The sequence below is a fragment of the Belonocnema kinseyi genome, chromosome 5 (assembly GCF_010883055.1).
Source record: "Belonocnema kinseyi isolate 2016_QV_RU_SX_M_011 chromosome 5, B_treatae_v1, whole genome shotgun sequence".
In the NCBI taxonomy this organism is placed as follows: Eukaryota; Metazoa; Arthropoda; class Insecta; order Hymenoptera; family Cynipidae; genus Belonocnema; species Belonocnema kinseyi.
The window spans coordinates 21,097,093-21,109,660 of record NC_046661.1 but is presented as its reverse complement, the minus strand read 5'-3'; the positions used below and the strand labels follow the sequence as shown (position 1 = coordinate 21,109,660).

General features: G+C 33.2%; 1 protein-coding gene across 5 annotated transcripts in view; it reads right to left on the bottom strand.

The window, feature by feature from the left end:
- Positions 1-12,568, bottom strand: part of LOC117173214 (neurogenic protein mastermind) — a 758,065-nt gene that overhangs the window by 200,751 nt on the left and 544,746 nt on the right. For 3 of the 5 annotated variants that reach the window (XM_033361665.1, XM_033361668.1, XM_033361667.1), the window contains exon 2: positions 4,766-6,325. In XM_033361665.1, coding sequence (XP_033217556.1) covers positions 4,766-6,325 — 1,560 coding nt within the window. Of the gene's footprint in view, positions 1-4,765; positions 6,329-12,568 lie in introns of all 5 variants that reach the window. The other 2 variants (XM_033361664.1, XM_033361666.1) reach the window with 1 other exon arrangement.

Genomic DNA, 12,568 nt, shown 5'->3' with positions numbered 1-12,568 from the left:
CACCTACAGTAATTTTTTTGAATTTTTAATTTGACAAGGGTCTTTGTGGCGCCTATTTCAAATTTTTCACGTTGTCACGAATTGCCCCGGTCTCCCCTACTATACATTAACAAAGGTTTTGGCCCCGTCAGAAAATTTTGTATGTGGAACAAGTGTCCTGAGAAATGTTAACATTTTTTTTTTTTGGTTCAACGATTCATATTTTTTTAAATTTTGATATTTAATAGTTCACGTCATGTATACATTTTTGCTATTTTTTCTTTCAACCCATTAAGTCCCAAAAAGAAGAAATTTCTTTCTTACGTTTGGACTTGAATAATTTTATCAAAAAGGCAAAGGACTTATTGTGAAATACTCTTTCCTACTATTTTTGGGTATGCTCTAAATGAAAATCCATTGAGTTCTTTTATTTACGATTTTTTTCAACAATATGGCGACCAAAAATGGAAACCAAAAAGTTGAAACTTCATTTTAACGATATTTTTAGTGGTTTTCTCGCTCAAACCACATAAATATTTAATTATTTCAGTAAAAACGTATTTGAATAGTTTATTTATAAACAAAAGAAAAATATTTAGTTTTAAACAGGTAATATCATGACATTAAGATTATAAGAAATCATTTTATTGCTATTTTATGTCGATTTCATACCAAAATCCAATGCAGCGAGTGAAATATCTTTTTTTTTCAACGACTGAGTGATTCACTGATATCATTTTCATAAATTAAAAGTTAATGTTTACTGATATAAAATTTTACATGCTTTTGGTGTGTAACTCTGAGGTTGAAGCATAATAATTGAAGTACAGTGGAAACACGGTTATATCCTCTCTCACTTATATCCTCCTGCGCTTATATCTGTGCATAACTCTCATTTATGTTCGCTTGGCATCCACCACCTCGCAGTACCACGTGACAAAAAAGCCAATCAGAGCGCAGCACGGCCATTTCCCCTTCGCTGAGCAGCGTTGATGGATCCCCATCTGGGAAGGGGATCCTTATTGGTAAAATTTGTATGTTAAAAACTGGTAAGCGAAAAATGTAAACTGTAAAATGAGATTACAGTATTCAATTAGAAAATAAACGTTAAAAAAAAGATGCTTGAATTCATCAACCTCCACGTGGAAAGTGTCGGGGAACGTTGTTTTTCAATAAAAACAACGGCTAAAAAAAGAAATTGATAAGATTTTGGTGTAAAAATGATGTAAAATAGCAATAACATGAATTTTTATAATCTTGAAATCATGAATTTACCTATTTAAAACGAAATATTGTTATGATGTTTAGAAATAAACTATTCAAATACATCTTTACGAAAGTAATTAAAAATTTAGATGATTTGAGCGAAAAAAGATAAAAAATATCGATAAAACGAAATTTCAAATGTTTTATTTTCATTTTTTGGCCGCCTTTTTATCTAAAAGAATCGTAGATAAAAAACTTTACGGATGTATAAACTTCACACATCTTGTGCATTTTTGTGCATATTTGCAACAGTACAAAATCCCTTCCCCCTTTATTTTTTGATTGCAAAAAATTGCTTTAAAAAACAGTTTTTTAAAGTTATTAATTATTAATTGAAAATCAAATTTTTACGTTTTTTGAACCATAGCATCGTTTAGGGCATACCCGAAAATAGTAGAAAAGAGTATTTCATAATAAATTCTTTGCCTTTCTCATAAAATTATTAAAATTCAAACGTAAGAAAGAGTTTTCTTCGTTTTTGGACTTAAGGAGATAAAGATATTTAAAAGATTCTTTACGATTGTATTTGGAACGTATTTCTGAAAATTACAAGCAATTTATTAAATAATGAACAAGATGACAGAAATGGAATTGTACGTACATTTTTAAGGAGCATAATGTACAAGTGTGAATTAAAATTGAATGACACGACTTTTGTCTAAAATGGTAACAAAACAAATAATAAAATAACTACACCAGAACCTCTTAGCTCCGCTCTTCGTTAGTCCGGTCTCCGCGTGACCACAGTCACACTTGGGATATCGGCGCCTCCGTGGGCTGATCCCTTTTCAGCGCCGTACTGCATCAAATCGTATTTTCCTTCAATCCAAGCGCCCGCAATATGTAGGTACGGGCGTCGCCTCGTATACCTGATTTGTACCTGCGTCGAACTTTCGTAGATCCGTACAGAGCTCCGAGATGTACGGAGCTAAGAGGTCCTACTGTATATATTTAAGTAAAGAGTTACGAGTAACAATCCAAATAAACTACATATGCTCTTCTAAAGTTCGTTAAAATTTTTACGGGAGCTGAAACCAGTTCGCAAGTCGTAATCAAGGTCGCAGTATCGTGGAAACTTTAATCATCCCTTTTCCCCCAGTTTCGACGTAAGTGATAACGTTGCGCCTGATCGGCCTCGAAACTCGGTAGTGGCTTCACGGGATGAGCTCCTACTGCGAGAACGCGAGCTTATTGACGCGAACGAGGAGTACACTGAACGGAATATTGTTGCGACTCGCAACACCGAGTCGTCGGCTGTATACGTCACGAAATGAATTCCTACATAGAGGCGATGAAGAAGTAAGGTAGGGGACTAGTCATAGTCATTAAGGGTGACTAGGGATGGGTGAGGCGCTACCAAACCCAAGGTGTGGATGAGAACAGTAAGAGGAAACATTTATAAAGAATAGTGGGAGTAAACTACTACTTGTTGCGTGTCGTGGCGCCCCCGTGACGCCGGTTTTCCCCTTTACTTATTTCGCTGTCTTCGCCGTTGGTCCGCCGCGTCACCTTGCCCCACCGACGAGACGCGACACGTCGTTGACGTTAGCCAGCCCACCGCACCGTCGTGTCGTCTACGTCTGACAAAAATAGACGCATCTTAGCGACGCAACAGATATCGCTCGACTTGCGAGTCGAGGGGCTGTTCCGAGCGAAATCGGTCAGTGGAATCCCAGGTGAGAAAGTTATACATCGCTTATATATACTGGACAGGACAATGATATTTTCCATTTGTTTTATATATATTTCTGTATAAAACAAACGAAAAATATAAGTGTTTTGTCCATTACATATAAAAATATATATGAGTTTTGCACCTGGGATTTTATGAGACGGCACGAAAGAACCCGTTTTTAATCGTAAGAGTTTATAGTCTGTTCATCTATTGCGCATGCGCGAAACCGAATTCTCTTCTTACGCGATAAAGAGGCAAGAAATTACGAACCCGATGGTGCGGTGAGAGCTTCCCAGAGGCGGCCAAGGACGACGCAACGCGAAAGACTGCAAAAGATTCCAAGCCGGATTGCGCCGCGCGACCTTGCAATCGGAGATAATCTCAGCAAATACTGAATAATAGAAGTGATGAGTAATTATCAGCTAAGCTGAAAATATCAAATTTTTCTCTTTAATATTAAATCTAGTAAGACCATCTTTTAACACTTCCTACACTGAAAAAAATTTGCATTGAATGAAAGAAGGCTAATTTACTTGGCTGATTCAACTTGAAAGAAGCAAGTATTTTCTTTCTACAAGGGGCTGATTTTCTTGACTCAAGAAAATAATAGAATCAGGACAACTATTTGAAACAAGAATATATTTACTCTAAGCAAAAAATTATTGAGTTCATTTGTTTCATTATACTTATTTGCGTGAAGTTTAATAAAATATTGAATTAAGAATATTATATTATCATGATAAGTAAGTAAAACTCTAACAAAATTCTTGATCCAAGTAAATTCATATACTTATTTTGACTGCTATTTTAATTGAAACAATATTCATGTTCTTGGGACGAGAAAATGAATGTATTCAGCAAAGCAATAATTTCTCTTAAAATAATGCTTGAATATTTTCCTTCAAATAATTATTTATTGGAAAAGAATGTCAGATTTACTTTGAAGATACCTATGTCATCAAAATAGAATCACATCAGTCTTTTCAATATAAAAACTGTAGACTTGATACAATAGACATCGCACACATATTATGAAAATTAATATATTGGTCTAAATTAATTTACCTCTTTGAAGGAAGTTTGTGCTTCTTGTTGTCTTCGTACAAATTGCGATATTGAAGTCAGTTTTTTATATAGGAAAGCAAGTGCGACAGCCCAGGGTGGTGCCGTTTTTTCAGGGGATCGTCCTCGGTTTTCCTCAGTCCGACCTACCCAACTTGTAATTCCGAGCCTCAATCTGGCCTTCAAACCCTTTCCCTTTTTACGAAGACAACAAAAACCACATACTTCCTTCAAATTGTAAATTATTACAGGTAGTTCAACTAACTACCTCCAATTTATATCACTTCATTATCTTTATCAGGACTGAAGATAGCGCGCTCGCATATTTATTCACAAAAAACGAACAATTATTTATATTTTGTAAATTTTCTGACGGCAATCTGTTCAGAAATGTGCAATGTACCTCCATGAATTTTTTCAGATTTTTCATATTATTTTTTCAATAAAAAACTATGCTTCAAAGTTCATTGTTTTTAAAAGCTATCAAATTTTCATACTGTTCATCAGATTTACAAAATAATAAATATGAGAGAAATCGAAAGAAAAAGATGGGAAATCTAAGAAAGATGATGATTTGACGTATATTATTATTTTCCCTTACATAATAAAATTGATAAATGCTACCTAGCTCAGTTGCTCTCCTGCATAAGTACTACCAATATCTTTTAAGGAAAATTCCACTTCTTATATTATAATTTTGGACAGCAGCCTAACTATCAATTAATTCGCACTGAAGTTCGCTATGATATAAGGATTAACAATAATTAAAACATAAACACTAACCTGAATCTGATGTCCCGGATTACTGATGTGTAACTGCTGGGCTTGATTGATCTGAAGCGTGGCAGTTCCGGAACCAGAAGGTGGTCTAGGTGGCGTGGAGCTGGTGAAGGTTCCTTGGGCCCCAGGTTGGTTGGGTCCAGCACCTTGGCCCGCTCTCGGTGGCAGAGGGTACCCTGGACTGCCGTGATTGGGCATGGAACCTGGGCTTCCGTAGGGCGAATACTGTTGCTTGTACGCCCCTGTAGGTCCAAGCATACTCGGTTTTCCTCCACCAGGATTCGGCCTTTTCATATCCCCCAGACCTGTAAACTGTGTTTGGCTGCCAAACATGTCAGATGTTTGCTGGCCCTGAAATCCTTGTGCACCGTTGTTCTTGTGATAATTCCCACTGTTTGGTGCATTTTGGTTCTGGGAGCCTGGAGGTCCGTTGCTTCCGGGACTTCCAAGGTAGTCTGTGGTACCTCCGAACTGTGGGAATTCCGCGTAGGGCGACCTTGCCGTTGGACCTCTAGCCCCAACCGAGTTGGGATTAAATCCTCCGAGACCTAACTGCTGACTTTTGTGCTGATGTTGTTCTGCCATCTGCTTCAGTGTTTGGGCTGCAGGACTCATCTCGGGCGATTTAAAGTCCAGTCCTGAGTAGGATAACCTTACTGGCGAGTATTGCGAAGACCCACGGTTCCCCGGACTAGAGTTAGACACTACGCCGGACCCGTTGTTTGCGTTTCCGTTGCTCGGGTGCTGGTGCATCGAATCCTTGTCATCTTCAATCTTGATCTGGCCGTTATTCGATATGTTACTAATAACGCTGTTCGTTAGGGTATCTACGGTCTTGTCTTCAAAGTCAAAATCCTTCATGAACTCTGGATGAAAATCAGAAATCTCGGAAATGAGGTCCTTAAACGCGTCTGACGTGATGATCTCGTCTCCGGTGTCGTCGCCAATAAAGTCTGAGAAGCCGGGGAAGGCAGCTCCATTAGCAGCAGCGTCTTTTTCTAAAGCAGCAGCACATTGCTCCAGATCAACGAACTCATTGTCCGGTTCTTGCTTGCACTCCACCAAGTTACCGATGTCTACACAGCCTATACCGCCACCACCACCTCCAGAAGAATTTTGTGGCCTTGGGGCATTGGATGATTGCGTGTCGGGTCCGGGCTTTGGCGACGAGGATGAATTCACCAGATCACTTTTCACCGATGCATTCGTTAAAGCCTTTACTGTCACGTTTGTCGAAATCTGTTGCGCTTGCGAATTTGCCGCTGAAGTAGTAAATTCTAGTTGTTGGACTATCTCCACCGAGAACTTAGTCATTTGCTCATTGCCAGAAGAAACTCCGCCTCCTCCACCTCCGCCGGTTGATTGCCCAGTAGCGTTCGCGCCATTTCCGGGCTGATGCTGCCCATGGCCCAGATGTGGCCCGCCGCCGCCTCCCTGAGTCTGTTGATGCTGGTGCTGCGTCTGCGTGCACTGCAACTTAACTGGAGGCTCACCAAATGCTCCATCGCTACTACCACCCCCTGATGGCTCCAAATCCTCGGTCGCCCTCTTCAGGAATTTTTGCTGCTGAAACAAAAAACGAACATGTAAATCAGAGAGGATGATGCAATTCTTTAAAAAAATTGCAACTTTGATGGCAGAATGTTAACAATAAATTAAAAAACTTGTTGATCAATTTCAAGCCGCAATATTTAGATGTTAACATTCCATATTTTAGATATTTAAATTTACGTCCTAATAATCAGAGGGCGCCTATTTTGAATTTAGATAAAATTCATAAATTCAAAATGGCTGTCCAGATTAAAGAATAATTATGTTATTCCGGTGATTTTAGCATCCACTGAGAAAATAAGCTATAACAAAGGATAACACACTTTTTTAATATTGACTGCCAAACGGAGATTACCAATTCGGATTTCAACATGCTGAGCTTAAATTCAAATTCACACTTCCCATCAGTTAAAAAACGCTTGATTCTTCCTAATCATTGTAGTAACATTTATATACCATATAAAGAATAAATCAAGGAAATATCATTTAAGTAACTCCCATTCAAGACGTTCCTAGAATTTCATTCCTCGGAATTTTTGAGATGCGAGAACAGCGTGACAGAAAGAAAGGCCATTCTCAGTCATGTATGATAAACAGCAGCGTAGCGACAAAGCAGGCAGTACTCAAGATTTAAAAATTTCATAGGTCCCCTTTCGAGATAAGACCCTTTTTTTGTCATTTTTGTGTGTTTTACTGCGAAAAGCCTAGTAAAACTGTTCCAAACTGCCTTTCTTTTTTACATTTTCTCAGAATAACTTATTTCAGTCCCAAAATTAAATACACACTTTGAGCCCTTTTCCCAGATAAGGCCCTTTTACCCGAAAAATTTTATCAAATTTTTGCAGTAAACTTGCATAAGTAGCCAAAAAGGGCCTTATCCTGAAAGGACCCGATAAGTTACTCATATTTTCAGCTTAAAATTGAAAAATTGTAGGAATTTTTTGAAAAAAATCAAAATTGAAAAACTTTTGTTAGCCTTTTGCAGTATATTACGGAAATTTTTTAGATGCAGGGCCTTACCTGGAAAAGAGCTCAAAGGGCTTATTGAGTTTTGGGACTTAAATAAGTTATTAGGAAAAAAATGTTAAAAAATAAAGGCAGCTTGGAACACTTTCATTAGGCTTTTCCCAGTAAATCTCACAAAAATGGTAGGAAAAGGGCCTTATACCGAAAAGGGACCGATGAAAGACTTTAATTTTGAGATTCAAATTTTTGATAAATTAAGCGAATTGCGGCATGCCAATTCCGAGTTCTGCATCATTTGCGGAGTAAAGTATACTTTAATAATTTAAGTTAGAAAATTATTATAATAGCATTTTTAAATTAATTAAAAATAATAGATATTCTTGGTTTCCAAACCTAGTACATGACATAGAATTACAGTGAAACTCTTTACACAGTGATCCCAGATCTGAAACGAGACGTGGTCCAATACTATTACAATTCTATGTCCGTGTGAATATAGTAGGAGACGATGTAAGTGACTGGGTTGTGCGCGCAACCCATTTCTCCTCTTCTGAATTTGAAAACTCGAAGTTGCACGATTGCCGGTCGGAACACTTCGGCGGTTCTATTTCTATCTCTATTCGCTTTGAAATAAAATCAAGAGATTAGGATTTTAATATTTCCAGATTTCGATGCTGGCCATTCTCATGATTTGAATACTTCGCGCGCCTCTTAATATGCGCATATTTTGAGGTTACGTTATTTCAAGTATAGAATATAAATTATATAAATATTAATACTAATATATAGTCTTATTTATATCTTGACCCGCATTTGAAAGTAATTAAAGAAATTGGCGATTTTGGAATTCATCTCGTTTGGATAAAAATTCAATTATTTGGCTGAAAAATTAATTCTTTTGTCGAAAATGTAACTATTTTGTAAAAAAAGTCCTCTTTTATATCAAAAGTTCAACTACTTTGTTTAATTTTTATTATTTAAAGGTTCATCTATTTCCTTGTAAATACATTTTTTAACTGACAATTAATCTGTACCATTTTTGGTTGAAAAATCATGTATTTTCTTTAAAATTCGTATTTCTTTGTAGAAATTATATTGTTTTATGGAAAATTTATACTTTTTGATTAAAAATTACATTTTTCGGTTGAATTATTAACTGTAAATATTTTTTGATTGCAAAGTCGTTTTGTTGTAAATGCAACTATATTTTTATAAATTAAAATCATAATTTTTGGGTAGAAAATTCGATTATTTCTTTAAAGTTGAACCACTTAGTAAAAAAATTAATTTTTTTCTTATTAAGGATTCATAATTATAGTTGAAAATTCAACTATTTGCATTTTAATTGGGTTAAAAATTCAGTTTTTTTTTGTAGATAATACTCTTTTTGACTTTAAAATTAAATAATTTCGTTGAAAGTTAATGTATATTGTTGGAAATTGACCTTGTTTGGTAGAAATTTAATCTTTTTGGTTGAAAATGTATCATTTAACAACTATCTTGAAAATTTATTTTTTCGGTTAAAAATTATTTATTTTAATCTGAAAATGCAACTATTCTAGGATTGATAAAAAATTAATTGTTTTTTTTCTGGAAATTGAACTATTCCATTTTTGGTTTAAACTTTACCCTGTACATTGTATTAGTTAAAACACCAATTATTTGATATAAAATTTATTTATTTTGTTAAAAAGTAAACTTTCGGGTTGAAAATGAATATATTTTGTTAATTAGATTTTTCCTAAAATTAAAAAATCTGCAAAATAAAAAATTGCCTTAAAATCATGCTGATTCTTTTTTTTTTTAATTTTCCAAAATCTTTCCCAATACTCACTTAAAATTAATTTTTTAAAATAAAAAATCATTTTCAATTTTCTTAGCAATCACAACCATTTTTGTTATTCTTTTTAAATATTTTACAATTCTCAAAAAGCTTCATTTTTTTTTTTAATCTGAAAAAATCTACATCGTGTTTCAAATTATTTGAAATAATTTCAAGTTTTTAATTAATTTTTAATCTTTTTTTTAATTAAAATTATAGCCTTCAAATTTAAAATTTAGCTCATTACAAATTTAACAATTTTTTTTTCTATTTTTTTTCTATTTCGAACCATTCTGTTCAAATTTTAAAAGTTTTTAACAGGTGTTTGTAATGGATTGTTTCCAATGAATGGTCAAGTATTGCCAATAATTAACGAAAATTTCTTTTTTTAATTAAAAAATTTCAAATTGAACGGGTTAAAAATAAAAAAATTTTAGACTGAAATAATATTTGAAGTCACAATTGCAAATAATTTTATAAACTAATATCTATTTATTCTTTAATTTTGAACGGATTCAAAATCATCTTGTAAAATTAATTATTTTTCAATTTTTAATATCTTAAATTAAATTTAAAACATTTAATTTTAAAATTGTTTCAATTAAAAAAAATCATAATCGAAAACAAATAAATTAATTTTCTATCAAATAATTAGTGTTTTAACTTATACAATGTACAGGATAAATTTTCAACCAAAAATGGAATAGTTCAATTTCCAGATAAAAACTGTGATAAAAATTTGAATTGAACAAGAAAAAGAACAACTAATTTTCCACAAAATTGTTAAATTTTCAAGGGAAAAGGTGAATTTTTCACCAAGAAGATTAATGTTCTATAAAAAAAAACGATTTTCCAACTTAACCAATATATACGATTAATTTTGAATTAATTCTATAATAGTTACATTTTCAGATAAAAATAAATAATTTTTAACAGAAAAAATTAATTTTCAACATAGTTGTTAAATTGTCAACCCATCAGATGAATTTTCGACCGAGAAAATTAATGATCTACAAAAAAAGACAAATTTTCAACAAAATACATGAATTTTCAAAGAAATTATTTAATTTTAAAGTCAAAAGGGCGAATTATCTACAAAAAGTTGAATTTTTTAAGCGAAAAATATGAGATGTCAAAGAGTTAAACTTTCAACCAAACAGTTAAATTTTCAACCATAATTAAAAAACCTTGTTAAAAAAACGTTTTTTTTTACAAAGTAGTTCAACTCTTAGTGAAATAATCGACTTTTAAACCCAAGAAGATGTACAGTTGATATTTTAACCAAACAATTGCATTTTTGACCAAAAATGATAGATTTTCAACCAAAAAGATTAAATTTCTACCAAACAAGGTCAATTTCCAACAAAATACATGAACTTTCAAAGAAATTATTTAATTTCAAATTAAAAAGAGTATTATCTACAAAAAAGCTGAATTTTTAACTCAATTTAAAGGTAAATAGTTGAATTTTCAACTATAATTATGAATCCTTAATAAGAGAAAAATTAATTTTTTTACTAAGTAGTTCAACTTTAAGTGAATAATCGAATTTTCCGCCCAAGAATTATGATTTTAATTTTCAACAATATAGTTGCATTTACAAAAAAAAGACTTTGCAACCAAAAAATATTTACAGTTGATAAGTCAACCGAAAAATGTAATTTTTAATCAAAAAGTATAAATTTTCCATAAAACAATGTAATTTCTACAAAGAAAGACGAATTTTTAACAAAATAAACTATTATAACATAATTATAATATTATCATTAATAATATATGTATATATTTATATATATAATAGTATTAATATTTATGTAATTTATATTCTATACTTGACATAACGTAACCTCAAAATATACGCATATAAAGAGGCGAGCGAAGTCTTTAAATCATGAGAATCGCCAGCATCGAAATCTGGAAATATTAAAATCTCAATCTGTTCATTTTATTTCAAAGCAGATAGAGACATAAATAGAACCGCCGAAGTGTTCCGATCGGCAATCGTGCACCTTCGTGTTTTCAAATTCAGAAGAGGAGAAATGGGTTGCGCGCGCAACCCAGTCATTTACATCGTCTCCTACTATATTCACACGGACATAGACCTGTGATAGTATTGGACCACGTCTCGTTTCAGATCTGGGATCACTTTCTTTACAGCCCTCCCTTTTATAGCCCTTCCGAGAACAAAGGGAAATGTAAAACAGCCTGTTCTTCAAGGCGAAATTGTTTTGAAACTTCATTATGATGGACTGTCCGTCTTTATCACACATACCTTGACCTCGAATACTTAGAACGGTTAAACTTAGTAAAAAAGCAAATCCAAATAAAAAAGTTGAAAGTCACAAAAGGCAACAAAAATGCTAATTTGAAAAAGTATCAAATATTTCTTATTCACTGGTTGCGACTAAATAAAAAAAATTAACTCTATTGGACAAAACTGATTTGTATATACCTGCGCTTGGTTTGACTAATAGATGCACTTATTGTCAGGGAAGAAATATTGCAGAATTTTAATAGTTTTTTACTTAATTTGTGGAAATTTCATAGAAATTGCAAATTAACGAATATATACATAGAGTAACTAATTCTGATGGCAACATCGTCAGTAACAGAGAATGATAGACCTTGCCCTCGAAAACATGGTCCGCCGAAGTTATTACACCTCGGTTATTGATATAACTTTATTACGAAAGCCTCGAGCTTAGTATCCTAATCCCTGTAAAAGGGTTGCCCTTTGCTGTTACTTCCCCACTCCGTTGATTTTGAGGTTTTTTGCAACGAACAACAGATTACTCTTCTTGCAACGCTCCATCATTTTAATCAACCATCCAGATATAGAATAAACTATAGTTAAGGGGGAACACCACTGTGACTTGTAAAAAAAATCGATTTTTTTGCGGCATTTTCTTAAAGCATATATATTCAAAAATATTTAGAAAAATTTTCAACTTAAAATCTTGAAAATTACGAACTTATACCCAATACAATAAGTGCAGGTAGAGAGCTACAACGCTTCCCTTTGTATTAGCCGCTGCTAATACATAAAAAAAATATAAAAAAAGGTCAAAACAATGCTGAAAATACTGATGATGAACCACCAAATGGCCCAAGAATAGACAGTTTAATGTAAATATTAATATTTCAAATATGATTTAAACGAGCACTATCTCACATGCAATAAAAACTTTACGCATTTTCTCAAAACGACTTTTTTTAACACGGTGGCATCGATTTCTCGCAAACTTATGAACAGATTTCAAATTTTTGTTGTTGAAATTTTTCTACTTACATTGGCTAAGGTTGTACGTAGCCGTTTTACAAAATTCTAAAAATTAATATTTTTTCAAGCCCTTAAAAAAACCGGGTCAAAAAATGAACTAATTTTTCAAACCGGCACCATTTTTCTCAAAAAAAAAAAAAATAAAATAAAATAAACTGCTAAGTAAAACCAATAGCGATTGTTGTGC